Source organism: Fistularia commersonii, chromosome 26 (assembly GCF_037954325.1).
Source record: "Fistularia commersonii isolate RoL2024-O1a breed Wild chromosome 26, RoL_Fcom_v1.0, whole genome shotgun sequence".
NCBI lineage: Eukaryota > Metazoa > Chordata > Actinopteri > Syngnathiformes > Fistulariidae > Fistularia > Fistularia commersonii.
Window position 1 is genome coordinate 2,842,282 of NC_141309.1, and position 20,928 is coordinate 2,863,209.

The following is a 20,928-nucleotide window of genomic DNA, read 5'->3' on the forward strand; positions in this document are numbered from 1 at the left end:
ATTACAAAAAAAATTCAAAGACTGCGAAAAAAGGCTAAATCGTGAGAACAAAATTACAAAAAAAATTCAAAGACTGCGAAAAAAAAGCTAAATCGTGAGAACAAAATTACAAAAAAATTCAAATACTGCGAAAAAAAATGCTAAATCGTGGGAACTAAATTACAAAATAAATTCAAAGACTGCGAAAAAAAGCTAAATCGTGAGAACAAAACTACAAAAAAAATTCAAAGACTGCGAAAAAAAATGCTAAATCGTGAGAACTAAATTACAAAAAAATTCAAATACTGCGAAAAAAAATGCTAAATCGTGGGAACTAAATTACAAAAAAAATTCAAAGACTGCGAAAAAAGGCTAAATCGCGAGAACTAAATTACAAAAAAAAAAATCCCGCGAAGTAGCGAGGGCGCAAAAGCCGAACCGCAAAGGGTCCAATGCATCTAAAAATCTAAATTTGCTGCACTTTTATCTTGAAAAACGCAAAAGATTGAGCAACTACTTTGTCAAAACTATTCTGTGTGCTTCCACACCAACCGCACATCTGCAGCGGTTGATAGCCAAAGATCTCGACCCGGGGACGTGATTGGCCGGCCGGCTCAGGAGAAGTGCGCTTACACGACCTCGCGTAGAGTGACTATCTTCCCCGCGCTTTTCCCCTTGATGCACACACACACACGGTATGGACACAAAGAGCCACACACACACTCACGGGGGGTGACGGTACGTGTGTGTCCCTGATAATCGGACAAGCCTCCTTAATGAAGTGAGCTGAATTGACGAGGCGGGGAAGGGAGGGGTCGGGAATGGAAGGGGTGGAGGAGGTCTTACCTGATACACTGGAGATTTAATTAGACGGAGGAGATTGTGGAGCTGCTGGGAATTTCACAGAAGCTTAGCAGCAGAGAGGGGAAGGGAAGAAAGCGGGACGGAGGAGAGGGAGCGAGAAATATAAAGGAGAGAGGCCGTCCTGGGGGTTTTTGTGGGTCGGGGGGGGGACCGCTTTTTTTTTTTTTTTTTTTTTTTTTTTTTTTTTTTTCCTCCCCCGACAAAGTCGTGCAAAAATTCCAAGTTCTGCACCCTTCACTTGGCTTGTTTGCATCTCCCTCGCTCCTTTTTCAGAGCTGGAGAGGAGATAGAGGCCCCCGTCCCCCATCCCCGCCGCCGCCGCCGCCGCCGCCGCCACCAGCAGCAGCAGCAGCAGCAGCCGCCCGCAACGTCCCCTTCCCTCGCCTCAGATCCCCCCCTTTTTTTTTTTTTTTTTACCCTCTTTTCCCCCCTCCCTGCACATTCCTCACTGCTTTGTTTTCCCCATGTTTGCTTACACACACACACACACACATGAGATTGTAACCCCCCCCCCCCAACCCTTCGTCTTTTCTTTTTTTTCCCCCTCTCGTGCTTTTGAATTAACCGTCCCCGGCTAATTACGCTTCCTCTCTCTTGTCTTCTCGAAGACGTTGCGTTTTCTTAGCGGGACGTAGAAGCGCCGAAGGTACATCGCTGTTTTTCGCTCCTTGGTGTGCATGCCTGTGCCTGTGGATGTGTGTGTGTGTGTGTGAGGGTATTATTTTGGGCATGCACAGTTGATGTCGCACACGTCTCTGTGGTCTGTTTTTAAAAGTTTGATTCTCTATTGAAAGCCTCCGGTAGCCTTCTTTTAGCACACAGAGTGAGTATACACGGCTTCTCCTCCCTGTGCAGGTATTTCTTTGCCGTGTTAGCCATCCTGACCGTTCTTGGCGTGCTCAACGGATTGGTCCTGCTCCCGGTGTTACTGTCGTACTTCGGCCCGTATCCCGAGGTAAGACGTGCGTTCAAAATCAAACGCGAATCGATATCCTAACTAGAAAATTTCGTTTATGCCGAACCCACGTGTCTGTTTGTGCTTCCCAGGTGTCTCCGGTCGACGGTCGTAGCCGGTTACCCACCCCGTCCCCGGAAGCCCCGCCTCACACGGTCCACTTTTCCGTCCGTCCTCACCGCACCGCCCACGGCGCCGCCGCCGCCGCCGCTTCCAGCGCGGCGTCGGACTCCTCGGAATCCGAGTACAGCTCCAACACCACCGCGTCCGGCGTCAGTCACGAGCTGCAGAACTACAACCTGCCTCCGCAACACTATCACCTCCAGGCCGGCCGGGGCCGGGCGACCAGGCCGGAGGAGGAACGGCGGTCCGCATCAGGGCATCGGCGGGCGGCTCGGCAGCCCGACCCTCCCACCTATACCGTGTCTTCGGTGAGAACCTCCGAAACAGTTTCCTCTCCGGGTGTCGTAAATGTGTCGGAGAAGCCGCCTCCTCGGAGAGCGCGTGGCAGCAAAGGAGATCTTGTATTTTATTTATTTTATAAAATGAATTTTAGTTTAATTTTACTATACTGCTCAAAAGAATACATTTCCATTCGTCATTTTTGTGTGATGTTGTTGTCGGCACGTTCAACTATGTAAGTATTTCATAAGAAAGTTTCATTTATTCAGATGTAGGATGTGTTATTTTAGTCTTCCTATTGTTTTTGTAAGCGGTGCATATTTTTTACTGTTTTTTCTTCGTACGTTAGAATACGGGTTCATCGTGACAAAAAATTCAAATACTGCGAAAAAAAATGCTAAATCGTGAGAACTAAATTCCAAAAAAAATTTAAATACTGCGAAAAAAATGCTAAATCGTGAGAACTAAATTACAAAAAAAATTCAAATACTGCGGAAAAAATGCTAAATCGTGAGAACTAAATTCCAAAAAAAATTCAAATACTGCCAAAAAAAAAATGCTAAATCGTGAGAACTAAATTACAAAGAAAAATCCTGCGTAGCAGCAAGGGTGCAAAAGCCAAAAGTATTTCAAAAGTATTTGAAAAAATTCAAACACTGCGAAAAAAATACTAAATCGTGAGAACTAAATTACAAAAAAAATTCAAATACTGCGAAAAAAAAGCTAAATTGTCAGAACTAAATTACAAAAAATTCAAATACTGCAAAAAAAATGCTAAATCGTGAGAACAAAATTACAAAAAAAAATCCCGCGTAGTAGCAAGGGCTCAAAAGCCGAACCGCGGAGGATCCAATGAATCTAAAAATCTTAATTTGTTGCACTTTTATCTCGAAAAACGCAAAAGATTGAGCTACTACTTTATCAAAACTATTCTGTGTGCTTCCACACCGACCGCGCATCCGCAGCGGTCGATACCCAAAGATCTCTTCGCGTAAATGAACCCTTCCGTCTTTTCCTCCGCAGTCGGCGTCCTCTCAGGGTTGCAATCCCGGACCCCAGCCCGCGGCCCCCCAGTGCAGCGGCGGCGGCGGCGGCAGGGACCCCAAGTGCCAGCCGCAGCGGCAGGCCCCGCCCCCGGCCCAACCGGACACTTTTGAAACTGCTACTGAGGCCGGGGGCCATCACGGCTCACGCGGCCACAGAGAACACTCGGCGGGCCACCGGGGCCGCCAGCGCCACAACCATCACCCCAACCCCTCCACGTACTGCCAGCCCATCACCACGGTGACGGCGTCGGCCTCGGTCACCGTCGCCGTGCACCCCGCCCCCCCGCCCGGGCAGAACCCCCCCGGGTGTTCGTACCCGGGATACTCCGCGGACGGTTACCGCCCGTCGGGGGAGGAGGCGGAGGAGGAGGAGGAGCGGCCGGATCCCGTCTTCCAGGACCCCCACGTGCCGCTGGACCCCCGCGCCGGCGCCGGAGGCACCAAGGTCGAGCCCATGGAGCTCCAGGATCTGGAATTTGAGGCAGCTGAAAGCAGCGGTGGCAGATGGGCCAGCTGAGGTGAGCGTCGCTCATTCGCCGACGTCTGAAATAGCCGCGCGGAGGCCATTTTGGTTTTTTTAAATCACCCGTCCGCGGCGCTTATTGTTTCCACAGTTGCGGCGTTCGTAAGTTTTAAACGGCCAAAGACGGACCCCTGATCCGGTCCAGCCCAGCCCAGCGCCGCCGTGTCCGGCCCGGCTCGTCTCCCGATCGACGCGGCCCCTCGCCAGCGCGTTTTGTCATGGTGCTCATTCTTACTGTAACCCAGTGGTCTGTTGTCTTAGATATTTCTATCTATATTTAAAAACAAAAAAAGGTTGTACACATATGTAAATATGAAAGAAGTAGCTATAATTTTTTTTTTTTTTAGGAGCCGTGCAACTCCTCGTGTTAACAGACTGAGGCTGCCGTGTAAATGCGTGTGTGTGTGTGTGTGTGTGTGTGTGTGTGTGTGTGTGCGTGTGTATGAGCGAGTTAGATCTCCAATTACTGTTCACTCATCTGTGGATCTGTGCCATTAGGAAGCTCCATCTAGACAAAAAAGTATCTGTCAGCATTCACTGTTGCTGCTCAAACTTTTTTTTTTTTTTTAATAATATACATTTATAACTCTATGCAAATGTCTCTTTAAACAAAAGATATGATGTGTATGTGTGTGTCTGTGCACGTGCTTGTGTGTTTGGGGCTGAATGTTATTTCTGGCTTATATATCAAGACACATCCTCAGAACAGACTAACATTGTCGCTCATTTAAATGGGAGGGAAAATGTTAGGACAGGGCTTGGGTATATATATATATATGTTATATATATATAAATACATGTGTGTGTGTGTGTGTGTGTGAGAGAGAGAGTGTGTGTGTGTTGATTATTGTATAAAGGTACGCATGCTAAAATATTATTTTTTATCACAAACCTGTGGTAGTTATGTAACAGTTACTGTTTAACTCGACACGCTATGCGTGCTATTTAAGACGAGCAGATATGAAGACATTTTGGAAGCTGTTTTTGTTTTTGTTTTTTAGTTCTCACCTCCTCCCCGTCTACCCCCCGCTGTCGTTCACCCCTCGTACTTCCCGGACCCCAACAACCCCCCCCCCCCGCTTGTGTTTTTGTCATAAAAGGGTCGGCCTTAGCGGTCTGGTAATAGGTTTTGACTCGCAAACGCAGCAGGAAAAAATAAAAATAAAATAAAAACACCTCAGAAAGTCATTTACAGGGGACGTTCACGTCCGTGATTCTGCAACAGGGTCGAAAACGGGGCGCTCACTCACAAACCCTGCACCCCCGAGAGGCGGTGTCAAGCGGATAAGCTAAAGCTCGGACCGTATACTGTAGAAACCCATCCGACGCGGCACTTGACCGCGTTTTCAAACGAAATCACGGGAAGGTCTCTGAAAAATAAGCTAGCCTACACAGCTGCTAACGGCCGACCCCTATACGGGGTCCTCACACACACACACACACACACACACGCATGCACATGTGTTTGCGTGTGCAAACGCATCCTCTTCAACAATTCCTCACAAACTATTCCGCTACGTTAGCGCCAGGATGCTAACTGGATTCCCCCCCGCGACTGCCAAACGGTGCAGCTCAGGGCCTCAGTTTCATATCCGTGTGTGTGTGTGTGTGTGTGTGTGTGTGCGCACGTCTGTGCGTGCGCGTGTGTGTGTGTGTGTGTGTGTGTGTGTGTGTGTGTGCACGTACCTGTGACCCCTCAGCTACTAGATCAGACACAGGCCCCACCTTTCACCTCGCGACCTCACACACACATAAACACACACACACACACCTCAGTTTCCTTTTACGCTCACTTCCTGTCGGAACACGTGTAGCTCCTGGAGGTCGTCCTCGTTCCCAGAAGCCTTTGCGGCCCTTCTCCCTCCCCCACGTCTGTTCGCCACGTTGTGTCGAGTGTTTGCATCACGTAGGTCTTTTTCTGTCCCTCGTTGTTGTTGTTGTTGTTGTTGTTGTTGTTGTTGTTTTTCTTTTATTTTTGTGTTTCTCCCAGTGTCATATTGGCAGTAGAGGAGAGAATCATAGCTGGCAACTATTTTATTCATTTAAATGTTTTGGTTTTCAACATTCATTGTGATATTTATATTTTTGTAATATAATTTTTGGTTTTTCTTTTCATTATTGTTGAGATGCCAGTGGATAACAAATGCAGGGATTTTTATGTCTATTGAAAAAAAAAAAACAAAAGAAAAAATACACTATTACAGTTTAATGTTTTTTTTTTTTTTTTACATTAACGGAGTTGATCTGTATAAAGAGCTTACTAATTTTAAATAGGAAGAAAAGAGTATATAACATTTTTTTTTTACACTACAGGTCTCACCATAGCTCTTAGAGGATTTAAATGGAAAAAAATTAAAAAACAAAAATAAGTAAATAAAAAAAAAATCAGTGGTTCTTCCAGACTGCCATGTTGGGTCTCAGTTGGCACGGATGTATGCTGTTTTTCAGTTACAAAGATAAATGTATGCCATATAATTTATTTATATGAAAATTTATTTTTGTAGTGTACATAGTAGTCGTCAAGGTATTTGACAGAAGTATATTTTTAAAGAGTTTATATGTAATGGTTATACCGTAACAGGAAAAAAAAACGACAAAAAAAACCCATAAAGGTGCACACTTTCATTGCTCAGTGTCTTGTGAGACAACGTCAACAACCTCCCCTTCAGTATTACCTTTCCATCCTCGGAGAGAGAAGTCAGACAGCTGTTTTCTTGTTGGGTTTTCGTCGAAGGCCGGCCATGAAAGTAGAAGAATTGTACTAGCTCTCTAAATATTAATGTTCAAACACTGATAGAATTCTAACAAATAAAAAATATTATAACTTATTTGTCTCTCTGTTCATATTTTAATAAATGGAATCTTGGAAAAAAGAAAAAAAAAAAAACAAAATCAAGGATGTCGTGGTGTGTTTCTGTTTCACGGTGCTTTTGGGCTCGTCGAGGGAATGATTGCATGCCAAAATAATCTTTAAATGAAAGCATGAATATTTTTAAGGTATACGACGTATGAATGAGTGAGTGAATGCTTGTATTTCTGAATGACAGGGTGAATGTTATATGTCAATATATCATTTGAATGAGTGACTTATTGCAGGTGTGACGTATGAATGAGTGAGAGAATGAATGGTTGCATGTCTTTGCCTATAAGGTGTGTGAATGAGAGGGTGAATGGTTTTATGTCAAAATAATGTTTGAATGAAAGCATGAATTTTTAAGGTATATGATGTATGAATAGGTGGGTGAACGGATGGTTGTAAGTCTGCACCTCGTGTGAATGTTTATGTCAAAATAATGATTAAATGAGTGTATTGTTGCAGGTCTTTGACTGACGAGAAGGTGTTTGAATGAGAGGGTGAACGGTTGTATGTCAAAATAATGTTTGAATGAATTGAATGAATAGTTGCAGGTCCGTGACGTATGAATGAGTGAGTGAGTGAATGGTTGCATGTCTAGATCAGGGGTGTGCAAACATTTTGGCTCAGGGGCCGCTTTGACTTAAATGCGGGTCACCACAAGATACGATACATATTTAAAAAAAAAAACGCATTTGTTAACAGTGCATATCAGACTCGTCTGACATTTGCTTTGAAAATAAAACCAGCTTGGTTTTGCTGACGTTTGCTTGCATTTCACGCACAAACCGCTTTTTCCCTCGTAGCTTCACGTCCAGCTCGTTCATGTGCTTCAGTGTGTCCGCAGTAAAGGCTAAATCACAAGAAAATTCTGTTCGCAGGAAAAACCGTTTGAGCTCCCGCATTGATTGATCCAATCATTTAATCATTCACATCATGTATGAATTCTGTGCCAATCTTTGGTGGGCCGGATTAAAAAGACCAACGGGCCGGATGTGGCCCGCGGGCCGTAGTTTGCCCGCCCCAGGTCGAGATGGCGTGTGAACGAGAGGGTGAATCTCAGCGTGTGATGGAAACACTCAAACATCCAGGGACGTTTCAGCCAAACGTACTGAAAGTACCTCAGTAAACTTGCTCAGGATACAAGAATGTGTTCATATACTTTGTGTTTTATTGCTAATAAACACTGTTTTTTTGCATAAATGTGTCACTTTCTACATCATCTTCCCCTCTTTAAGTGTGAATCTGGACCAGGGAACATTATAAGGATTCATTTATATTCATTCAAGTATTTAATTGAAGTGTATTTTATTTGCGTTAGTTCCTTTTTTTTTAATTTTAGTTCTAAATTGGAAAATTGCCGTGATCTTGAAATATTAAAATGAAATTATACTTATTATTTTTAGACACTCAAAATAAACGTCACTCTCGCGTCAATTTGTTGAGACTTTCAACCCCAGGTCGGTAAAATATGTAAGAAAAGAAAATTTTATGAAGAAAATAGCACATTTAATGATGCCTGGGCAGATTCTTTTGCATTTACCTCTGACGAGAGTGGCCTACCAGTATAGCTAATTTGTGGAGAAAAACTGGCTAATAATAAAAAAGTCAAATTTTGCAAGACATTTCAAAAATACACACTGAGCCTTTGCTGAAAAATATCCAGAGGGACAAGAGAGACGAGAAGACTGATGGGGAAGGCTGATCTGAGGAAAAGTCAATTCGAGAAGTGGGTGAAATCTTCAAAGGTAAGGTAAATCTGAAATCTGTAAAAGTAAGAAAAAGCAATATACACAGTGGTACCTTTATTTTAGACGTCAAACAGTAATTGCTGCCCCCAGTGTTTTCTTTTCCGTGCAAACCGGGTCCAAATGGCTCTTTCGGTGTCAAAGGTCGCCGACCCCTGGTCTGTACGATACGTTACCGTCTAGGAACGATGGGCAAAACCAGATTTCAGTTTACGATTTATGTGTTTATCGCTTTCAGCGTTGCAAACTCCGACCGCCATACAAGTCGCAACATTTCTAGTATTCGCGATTAAAAAAAAAAAAAACAACAGGTAAACACCCCCCGCCTCCTCCCCCTTCTGTCGGCGTGCTCCGACATCTGGTCCGGAGCCCAGCGCCCCCCCCCCCCCCCCCCCCTCCGAAGAGCCCACCCAGCTCCGCCCCCGCACCGCCCCGCAACGCCCCCCCGCACCTCCACTCCCGGTTCTGTATGATTTTGATTGACAGCTTTATAGACTGCAAGGAAATGGCTTGTAGTTACAATACAGCTGGCCTGTTCGGCGTAATGAAAAAGGGCATATGGCCTCGAGCTCGCGGCGCTGACGGTGAAAGAGGGAGCGGGCCTTGTCGACTTCATGGGTGGCAGCCATTTATCCCCCGTCCCCCCGGCTCCTCGGACCAGATTCCCACCCCCTCCCCCCTTTTGGGGAATCGTCGATTCAACCGAGCGTGTTTTCGACGGTAAAAAACACGCCGGCGCGTCCTCGCCGCGTCCACGGGAAGCTGCAAGCTCGACCGAGGGGGAAACCCGCCGACCCCGGATCAGCGGCGGCGGCAGGCAAGCAGGAGGCATGTCATTATATTTTAAAGCCAATAAAGGCTCAGAGACTCGGCTCGGCCGAGCGCCATCCGATCCGTGCGGAAAGACAAGCTGACATCTAACAAATGACAGGGTGTGTTTGGGAAAGCCGGGTGGCCGGATGGATGGAGAGCGTCCTGTTTTGAACCTCGCTAACCGAGCCTGACGTTTCGCAGGGAGCACTTACAATAAAGATGGCGTCCTCTGAACGGGGCAGATCTGGGTTGAAGTGCACGAGATCCGTTACCGCTAGCTTATTTAGCGGCTGTTTTGTTTTTTTTTTTTAACATTTATTAGAACAGGTTCCTTGACAGAGTCACACACATTCTTACAAAACCTCATAACAAGATACACATTATACAATATTCTTTATAGGTCACTTATTTCCTCACTAGCAAGCGAAAAATAAAATAAAACTAAAAAAAAAAAAAAAAAAAAAAAACATCTAACTCAGTCAAATAGAGATAATATCTTCAACTCTCCAAATATTTTTTAATGGGTGCCCATTTGTCAAGATATAGGTCTGTCTGAAGTCGTAAGTTTGCTGTTATGCGTTCCATGCAGTTTACATCCTTAAGCCTCTGACGCCGCTGGTCCAGGGTAGGTGGGTGGGGTTTGAGCCAGTTTACTGGGATCATTTTATGTGCAATTAATAGAAGAACTCTAAGCGAAAACACCTGTTTTTTCCTTAAAGCGGCTGTTATTATTCGAATCGAATGATTATTCATTCATTCACGGGGTTTTACCCAGTCCATTACAGGGCCACATATAGATGCACATAACTGTTCACTCATTTATTCCTATGTCATATAGAGACACAAACATCCATTCACTCATTCACAAATCATATGAAGCCATGCAACCTTTCACCTTCTCCTTCACATGCCATATTATAAAGTCATGCAACCATTTATTCACTCATTCTTATGTCATATAAAGACATGCAACCATTTATTCACTCATTCTTATGTCAAATCTTTGTACTTTTTAGGACCTTAAAACACTTTATAGCCTTGACTTTGACACTTTATGGTTTTATTTGTATTTCTTATTCTCCCTCCTTCCTACTATAATTCATTATAGTTATGTTTTACTTGAAACTCTGGCACAACAATTTTCTTCGGGATAAATAAAGTTGTTCTTATTCTTATAAAGACATGCATCCATTCTATCACTCATTCTTTTGTCATATAAAGACATGCAACCATTCATTCACTCATTCTTATTTCATATAAAGACATGCAACCATTCATTCACTCATTCTTGTCATATGAAGAAATGCAACAACTTATTCACTCATTCTTATGTCATATAAAGACATGCATCCATTCATTCACTCATTCTTATGTCATATAAATAAATGCAACAATTTCTTCACTCATTCTTATGTCATATAAAGACATGTAACCGTCCCCCTCTCATTCACAAATCATAGACATACAAACATTCAATAATTCATTCAAATGTCATATTATAGAGGCCACAGTCACTCTACTTCCCTAAGTCACTGTCCCACCGCTGATTACTGTCATTTCTGGACTATTAGGCGCACCTGAATATAAGCCGCACCAGCTAAAAATAACTAAATAGACAGTATGTGTGCATATATAGGTCACAGGTGGAGATATTTACACAGAAACTTTTTTTTTTTTACTTCTTAGTCAATTCTGGCGGGTAGCCAGAAATCCTGTAAGACAGCTGCTGAAAAAGATTGACGCTAAATAACACAAGGAAAAGTCCATCCTTTTTACCAGCTGATCGCTATCTCCTGCGCACTAAAACAAAAAATCCATAAATTAGCCGCACCATTGTTTAAGCCGCAGTGTTCAAAGCATACGTAAAAAGTAGCGGCTTATGATAGTAATTTATTAATCCCTCATAGGGAAATTCATTCTTTGCAATTAATTTCAGTTTAACCGTTCACCCTGGATCGCATGCAGATTGCCGTCGCGTTGCAAGGAGCCCAAATGTGTTTCATCAGGTGAAACGGCCGAAGCCTTGAAATGTCTGTTAACACCCCGCCGCCGTTTTTGCAGGCGACACAGTTCGTTGAAATCTAATGTTGTTACGATCCCTCTCGCCGGCGCGCCCCTCATCTGCTGCGGGACCCCCGGGGTCACGGAGAGCGACGCGCCCCGCCTCCCCCGGCCCGGCTTTACCCTTTAGCCTCCCTCACCTCGCTGCCTCCCCGCAAACCGAGGTGCAAGCGCGTGCATTCGGGAGCGCGCCGGCTAACAAGCACCAGTTGTTAATGAACGCTTGAAAGAGGAGGAGGGAGGGATGGGGAGGTGATTGTAGCTTCGCTTGCGTCACAAACATCGCGGCTTTACGTGCAAAAAAGTCCTTCTTTTCCACCCGTCTGAACCCCCTCCCTCCCTCCCTTCTTCCCTGAAAGCCTTGTCCATCATCACCTGCCGGCAGAGCTAAACCCTCTAAGTGTATACTCTCCTCTGTATGAATGATTGCTCTGTTGACATGGCTGCATGACACACACACACACACACACACACACACATACACACACACACATGCATGTGCTTCTGCCACATCCAGGCCCGGATTTGAACATTCTTCCTGAGCTGAGGAATAAATCTGCTGGACGCATAGCATGGTTTGTTGATGTAACTTCAGGTCCAGGCAAAAAAAAAAGTGTGTTTATGTGTGTGTGTGTGTGTGTGTGAGATGTTGAGGCCTACCAGACACCTTGAAAACCATTTAGCATAGGTTGTATTTATAACGCTGTGGGGTCCCTGATATATCCAGGTTGATGCAACATCGACTACTAGCTTCTTCCGTCGGAGATTCTGCATCGGGTTGTTGCAGGTGCTGGGAGTTTCTCAAGGAAATCAAACCTGCAGAGCGAGCGGCTCCGGCGCTGGAACACGTGCACTCGGAAGGAATCACCAGCTCAGCACGGGACCGGGAGCGGCCATGCTTCGTCGTCACGGCCGTTTATCCCATGAATCATTTATTAAAATCAAACAAACGCTCTTTGGCGACGTCCGCTTTCTCACTTTTGTTCATGTGCGACTTTACACCCTTCGATTTGGCTCCCAAACGTAAGCCTACGAAAATCACCTTGCAGGAACGGATCTCCGACCTAACTCGAGGACCTTTATGCTATTTCCCATAAAAATGAATTATTATGAATGACCGGTTACTGTTGGCTTCATAAAACTGTACTCCAATGACAATACACCAATGACAATACACGAGCATGGCTACTCTTCAAACGGGCCGAGCTGCACCGAAAAACATGAAAATACGAAAAAGAGTGGAAAATCTATCCAGCCATGTAGTTTTTATCTACAGGCCAGAGGACAAAGGATCTCCAGGTAGGTGCCACCAGACTGTGGTGGTTCCAGGAAGCGATCACGGCAGGACCGCTGATGAGCAAACGGGTTGCAGGTGTCGTCGGCCAATCGGGGAAAAGTGTGTTTTCAAAGAGGGCGCTTTCTGGAGATCTTCTTCTTCTTCTCAACCTCGGAGGACTCGCGTGGATTTTAGGAACGTGGAGCACGTCCTGCCATGGACTCTCAGAGTTGTTCGCAATATTTGCTGGCGACCACCCAGACGTGCAGCGCATCCCTTATCGCTGGTAAGCTTAGAGAAAAACTATCTTTTGCGGCGTTGAATGCAGATATGAAGATAAATCGAGACGAGAACTTCACACACCGTAAAAAAGGCCAAAACAAAACAGGAAACAAACATGGTGGTATCTCACCGCTGTTACGGAAATTACATCTCAGAATATGAATCACAGCAAGAAGGTTCCAACAGGGAGCCTTTCTGAGTGGAATCTCCATGCTCTATATCATCACCCTCTTAAAATAATAACCTAAGTCAAATTTTTACAATTTTATTAATTTTTTTCCCAAATCATCTCGTCATGATGCTGAACACCTCCGGCAAAATTGCCTACATCCTCAGTCGAACAGATTGTGCCATTCTACCCCTTTAGTAGAAATCGCCTATGTAAAGAGTGCGTCTAATGGTTCGTTTTTTTGGAAAATCTGAAAATATGACTTAGGCGATTATTTTAAGAGGGTGACGATATATAAGTATGTATGTGTGTATACATGTATGTATGTGTGTGTGTAAATATGTATGAATATATGTAGGTATGTATGTTTGTAAATATGAATGTATGTGTGTGTACATGTATGAATGTGTATATATGTATGAATGTATGTAGGTATGTATGTGTGTATACATGTATGCATGTGTGTATACATGTAGGTATGTGTGTATATATTTAGGTTTATGTGTGTATATATGTATGTATGCATGTGTGTGTATATATATGAATATCTGTATGTATGTGTCTACATGTATGTGTGTATACATGTATGTAAGTATGTGTGTGTATATATTTAGGTATGTATGTGTGTATATATGTATGAATATGTATAGGCATGAATGTGTGTATACATGTATGTATCTATGTACATATGTGTGTGTGTGTGTGTGTATACATGTATGTGTGTGTATATATGTATGTAAGTATGTCTGTGTATGTATGTATGTATGTGTGTGTGTTTGTGTGTCTATGTGTGTATGTATGAAAAAATGTTGGGATGTATGTGTGTATACAAGTATATGTGTCTGTGTATATATGTATGTATGTATGTATACATGTGTGTGTGTATATGTAGTTACGTATGTGTGTATACATATATGTATTTATGGAGGTATCTGTGTGTATACGCGTATGTATGTATGTGTGTATATATATGTATGTATGTATAGATGTATGTAGTTGTGTATGCGTGTATACATGAATGTGCTGTATGTATGTGTGTGTATATGTTTGTATACATAAATGTGTATATACATATATTTATGTAGGTATCTATGTAGAAAAAGGAAAAAAACACGCACATCTGCAGCCCAGTGTGGGATGGGTGATAGATCCAAAAAGTTGACTGAATAGAGGCTTGAAAAAAATCCAGACTCCGAAAGTGCCCCAAAGATAAAGATAATTTATTTAACATATAGTACAAAAAACTTGCACGACATTATGGTAACAAACACCTTATTGTGGTGGTAATTTCTTTTTTTTTATTTATTTTTTATTTTTTTATTTAGTCTCCATGCTCTCCTCGTGTGTGGGTGTGAGGTTGTATTGTTACATACATTTTTCCATATCTTTAACTTTATTTCATATTTATTTCTTTCCATCTTTACTATTTTTTAAATTTTATGACATACTTTATTGATTCCCATGGGAGCGATTCTTTTGTCACATCAGCGCAATAATGACAGTATCAATAAATATGGATGTGAATATAAATAGACTCTATTTTTATTCACTTCTAGACTTCTGTTTATATTGTCTCTCTATTTAATAGAGACAATTAAAAGATAGCAAAAGACATCCATATATATATAGACAGCGGAGTGAATTTAACAACAAGGATAAGAATAGATTTTTTTTTTTTTAAAAAGACAGTAAGAGTTAGAATAGACATGACACGTGCACCTTTTATTCTAACTAAACTTTAGTACTTTATCACTTTCGTATAATGCATAGCGGGTGTTGAGCTTGCATATCACCTGTTGCGATGAACCCTTAACTTAGAGAGGATTCTTGATATTTTCTTTTAAATGCAACAAGGATAAGAACATAAACAGTGACAACAGCAATGACAAGAGCAAATAGAGTGAGACCAACAAAGATAAAAATAGACAACAGTGTTTGTGCATGACGTGTTTGAATGAGTGAGGGTTATTTCTATTATTCGCTTTTTTATTATTTTATTTTCATACAGAGTTCTATTTGATTCTTCCCCACTTTATAGCAGGAACTGCTTTCAACAAAAGGCAATTTCAATAAAAATCAATAGTGTTCTGATTCTATATGAGGCCCTGTGAACCCGCTGACAGCAGGGGATAAGCAATTTCAGATAATAGATAATGAATAAATGAATATTTCATATTCTGGGACAATTGCGGGTGATTATTCGTCTACGCCGGGATGACATTTGTGTTCTCGCCTTAAAAATCCGCCTTCATCAGGAGATCTGACTTCACTTTTTTGGAGTGAAGCTCCAAACGCCTCTTCCTCATTTCAAGTTTATTTTGGAAAAGGCTAATTCTGAATCTTTGTTATCACAGATGTGTCCTTGTACCACCCCCTTCACCTCACCCCCCCCCCCCTCCAACACACACACACACTTTCACTCCATGCCGAGATTGTGTGATTTATCGAATCGGTCGACACGATTCCCCCATGAGGACGGAGCGGAGTGAGAATGCACCCGCCGCCGCGAGACACAAAAAAACCAAACATTAGCTGCGCTTTCGCTCAGCTTCCACGACGTGACGGGTTCCCACCGCGGCGTCCCCGAGTTCGAAATCCATCACCTGGATGGAGATAGACCAAACAGAGGAAGCGGAGTTGGCCAAGGATGGAGCGAGTAAGACGGAGGTGTAATCAGCTCGTGTAAAATTGATAGGAAAAGAGATTTTTGAGTGGAGACAGATGGAAAACGGAGGGGGCCGCGAAGGGGGTCTCGGAGGACGGTTGACAGGAGACGGGAGTAGCCGTATGAGAGTAATTACAATGACTGATGTTGTTTACTCCCATTTCCCCTCGCATCATTTATCCTGCGGAGTTTTATAACCCGCCCACCCTCCGTCTCCAAGCCGCTCCCCTTCGCTCGGGCGTTTGTCCTTGTTGAGACGCATTTTTATAATAACGGTGCATTTTGGAATAAACGTCCAAAATGTCACTTCATTTTGTAATAAACCCGCATTTTGTAATAAACTGCCCCAACGCATTTTGTAATAAGTTTTGCCGCATTATGAAATAAGTTATTACATATTGAGGTGATCATTACAAAATGCACTTGTGACTTTTTTACTCTCTAGGAAAAGTAATAACATGGTGCATTATGTAATAACAATTCTAAAACATAGTTTATTTGTTTGTTAATTGTATTTTATCTTACTGTAAAGTATTTGTAAAAGCTAGGCCTATTATTAGTATCACTGTATTAGCCTGGCACAGGGGTCGGCAACCCTTAACACCCAAAGAGCCATTTGGACCCGGTTTCCTTGGAAAAGAAAACACTGGGAGCCGCAATTACTTTTTGACATCTAAAATAAAGGTACCACTGTATATATTGCTTTTTATTACCTTTACATTTTGTATAAATAAGTGTGAGGTGTGTTGCTTCTGAAATTCACAAAGTATTACGGAGAAAATTAGATTTTATTTATGTAATGAACTCATTTTGAGCTTTGGGCTTTCAAAGCGTGTAGCGGAGCCTTGACCTGAATTTTAGAAATAAATTGGGGAAAAAATCACTGCGTCAGTAAACGATAAAAAATAAATATTTGCAAAATATCTTTGTAAAAATTTATTTTACCTGGTTTATGGGACTTCTGCGCACAGCATCTGCAAATTGGGACTTTATCGGCTGTCAGGTATACGGGCTCCCGCGAGTGTGATGTTATTTTGAGCGGGAACAAATAATAAATATAATTTTATTTGATATTTCAAGATCACAAAAATCTTCCAACTTAGAACTAAAAGTTAAAAAAGGAATTAACACAAATGAAATACACTTCAATTAAATATTTATCATTTATTTTCCCAAGCCACTCGGAGCTGCTGTGTAAAGGTGAAAGAGCTGCATGCCGACCCCTGGGCTAGTAACAGTACTTAGCAATTACTATCAGTGCACTATTCAAAGGTTGCATTAACAGAGAATATTCTATAAATTCCACGTTATTACATTTCCTAGAGAATAAAAAAGTTGCAAGTGCATTTTGTAATACTCTTCTCAAAATGTAATAACTTATTACATAATGCGGCAAAATTTATCACAAAATGCGTTGGGGCAGTTTATAACAAAATGCGGCTTTATTACAAAATGAAATGAAAAAGTTATTACATTTTGGATGTTTATTACAAAATGCACCGTTATTACAAAATGTGGCTCAACTGTCCTTCTTCCGTCAGACCCCTCCGCCTTCCCCCCTTCCCGTTTTCATCCGTTTGCGACGTTTTCGTCGAACCCGTCTCCAAATGGAAGCGGAATCGTAAACCGGACGTACAGTATAGCCTTGTTTTTCGCGGGGATTACGTTCCAAAAAGAACCTGTGATCGGCAAAATCCCTGAAGTAGAAACCTTTATTATTTTTTTATACAATTAAATACTCTATTATACATTGAGAAAAAAGAGCAAACCATTTTACAGGCTCAACCATTTGTTTCACAAATCAAAGTACTGTGCTTTAGAAACGTTTTTTTCAACAAATAACTTCTGTACTGTACTGTCAAATAATAATCTTAATCATCAATGTGAACAGAAGGCTTCAAATTGCGGAGATTAGCTCCGCCCACCGCCACCTTATTGCTGCTACAAAACTCATTGCTGCTGTCGTCCTCATGTTTTTTTCTTCCTTCTTTATGGAACGAACGGAAGATTCATTCATTCCGTAATGCCGACCTACAGCCGCATAGCTTTTACCTTCCCTTAGCATGTCCAGAAGTTTAACTTTATCTGCGATAGATAGCATCTTCCGCTGCCTTTTGGGCCCTGCAAGGTGCTTTTGTCGGCCCGGAGCGTTTTATCAACATTATGGGTTTTAGAGAAACCTGAAATCGCAAGAGAATTTGCACGTGCGTCATGTAAATTTGGCAAGCTGTTTTACGTACGTGTACATATTAAACTGCAACGTTATTGACGCACAGGTAGAGAAGAAGCGAAGTGACTTTTTAGCCAATCAGAATGCAGAACACGATGCACCATGCAAATCCGTGAAGTAGCGAAACCGTGAAAAGTAAACCGAGTTATAGCGAGGGATCGCTGTACAGCAAAGCCGATGGCGACGATGATGGTAAATACTGTGGAATTTGCTAATGAGATTCTTTTCATGCTTATTGATTCTGGCACCGTGACAGACGCCTAATGAGGAACAGAGTCGGAGGAGAGAGAGAGAAATCGTTTTAGTCCAACCAAGGATCTGGGTTTGATGTTTGAGATGAGATGGACTTTATTGATCCTTGGATTGGGAAATGTTTTGGCGGCGGCGGCGGCTTAAAGACAGGAGGGAGAGCTGGAGGTCGCAGAGATGAAGATATTGAGGTTCTCTTTGGGAGTGACCAGGATGGACAGGATCAGGAAGGAGTCCATCATTTTAGATGTTTTGGAGAGAAGGTCAGAGACGGTTGGGTCCAGTGACGTGCGGTGAGGTTCGTGGCTGTCGAGGCGCTGACGTCATCAGTCAGATTTACAAACATATGAACCCTTATTCACCATTTTATTGGCAGCGGTTAACTTGTTTTGTTTAAAATATCATATCAGCATTCTTTACATATACAAACTGTAGCATAGAAAAAAGCACATTAAAAAAAAAATGTTATTATCTCTTACCTTTACTTATAAATGAAGTCCACTGAGCGGTTTTCCTTTAGCTTAGCATTGTGGATGCTGATGTTGAGTCTTTGTTGTTCATTCAAAGCCAAATCTATCCTGGAAATCTCAAATGTTTTCAGCACGATTTGACTTTGAACGTGAGCGGCCGGCCGCTCGTGTTTGATTGTCAGAAGTTGAAAAAAGAATGCAGGAAAAGCAGAAAAGGCGATTTCTTACTGGACATCCACACAGCCAGCCTTTTCGTGTTTACCACTCCGTTTGAAAAGACCGAGTCTTCCGTTTCGTAGTCTGAAGCGAATCCGTTAGCGCCGGCGTCGGTCTTCCCTTACTTATTATCTCCTGCTTTGACTGAAAGTCCAGTTTAGAATATTCTTTCAGCTTAGCTATGTAATCCTCCATTTTGGAAATAAAGCACAGCAAGAGGAAAAAATAACTGGATGGCTTCACTTGACTTGCTAACTGTTTACAGTAGCTTGGTATTGCAATTCTATTATTCTTTAGCCGAGTAGTAAAAAGGCTCCCTGGGATCACCGGTGCCCCCTAGCATGAGGCACCGTCACTGCGTGCCTCACTTAGCGTGTCTTCGCTGCCGCTTTACGATCACTCGGCACGAGAAACACGTTGACGTAGTTGACGTAGTTGACGAAAAAAATTACACAGGTCAGCTAAAGTATGGAAATTTAGTTCATATATTAGTGCTTGTAACGTTTGAAAATTTGAATAGTGACATCCACAGAGACAGCAATACGCAGTTATTGTGCAATCCATAGTGGGGCTCCGCTGGCTGCTGTGTCACCGCACGGCTCCTCTACATATTTAAACGCTAAATGTGATTTTTTTTTCGGCAATTTTGAAAAAAAAAAAAACAACTAAAAATGGTGAAGTTATGGTGAAATAACTTTATAGTACAAATCACTGAATAAATAGAACCATTCAAATTATTTTTTCATTTTACTTTTTTTTTTCTTTCCATGATGCCTCTACAGACTGCACGTCACTGGTTGGGTCATGCATAGTAAATATTCTGCTCAAAAAAATAAAGGGAACACTTAAACCTCCCTGCTCATCCACCGTTCACTGGCGTTTTTTCTTCAGAAACATGGTTCAAGCAGATGCTACCTTTTTTTTGTGGTTGAAAATGGTTTTATAAACCGTCCATCAAGTTACAAAACTGGACCCACCGAAACCATATCGTCCTCCCAATCTTGCAACATATTTCGCAGGGCTTTTGCTGCATTCTAAATTGTATTGTTGTTATTGTAATTTGTAATAGTTCTTTCGGTCACTACCCACAACTCGTAACCATAGGTGGGGGTGGGAACGTAGATCGCTTTGCCTTTTGGCTCAGCTCCCTGCGCACATCGCTGCGGACGGCGCACCAATACGCCGATCTCGCACTCCATCCTTCCCTCGCTTGTGAATAAGACCCCGAGATACTTGACCTCCTCCTCGGCCCGACGAAGCTAACAGAACCACATCATCTGCAAAAAGCAGAGACTCGATCCTGCGGCCACCAAACCGGATCCCCTCGACGCCGTGGCTGCGCCTAGAAATTCTTTCCATAAAGTTATGAACAGAATCGGTGACAAAGGGCAGCCCTGCCGGAGTGCGACTCGGAGAAAACAACAACAACAACATGAAGGATAAGGATGGATGACAGAATTGAATAAAAAATAACCTTATCTTAATTTATGTGTAATGGTTGTATTCAGATTAAATACAGTGAACTGACAAAAGTTTTTGAATATTTGAACCCTCGTGCCTTTTCATGCGGAAAAGGTGCCGAAAAGTCAGGGGAGCGCTGATATAGATGAATGAATGAATGAATGAATGAATGAATGAATGAATGAATGAATGAATATTGTGACCATTAATAAACGTAACTGAAAGGAGTCTGTCTGAAAACATTGGTGCGATCCTTACCTGACATGACCTCCTCGTCTGTGTCTGATGGTTTGGTCCAACGTCATAAAACGCGTGTGAATCACCTCCTTATTTTTGTGAAAACAGTAAATCTAATAAGGATCGGCACAATCGTCTCGGTCTGACCAATCAGGCGGCAGAACCTGGACTCTGTAAAGGTTCAAGTATTTTAAACGTCGTTTTACCCCAGACTTTTACAACACTGACACTCCAACAGAGGAATTTGTGTATCATTTATTTACCCCAAGTATGCGGGGAATCTGTGTTGGCACGGGAGCTGTGTGAAACAGCTCACACACACACACACACACACACTCAAAGTTAAACAGAGATATGACAGGAGTGGAAGCTGTCGGAAAAGAGATTTTCGAACAGGAAGTCCGTCATTATCATGGACAGGACAGGAT

At 42.5% G+C, this 20,928-nt stretch overlaps 1 protein-coding gene across 1 annotated transcript in view; it reads left to right on the top strand.

The window, feature by feature from the left end:
- Positions 1-4,942, top strand: part of ptch1 (patched 1) — a 65,085-nt gene extending 60,143 nt beyond the window's left edge. Inside the window, exons 21-24 of the mRNA XM_086173718.1 lie at positions 1,699-1,798; positions 1,891-2,229; positions 3,224-3,764; positions 3,861-4,942. Coding sequence (XP_086029844.1) covers positions 1,699-1,798; positions 1,891-2,229; positions 3,224-3,763 — 979 coding nt within the window. The 3' untranslated portion in view covers position 3,764; positions 3,861-4,942. The remainder of the gene's footprint in view (positions 1-1,698; positions 1,799-1,890; positions 2,230-3,223; positions 3,765-3,860) is intronic.
- Positions 4,943-20,928: the final 15,986 nt, after the last annotated feature.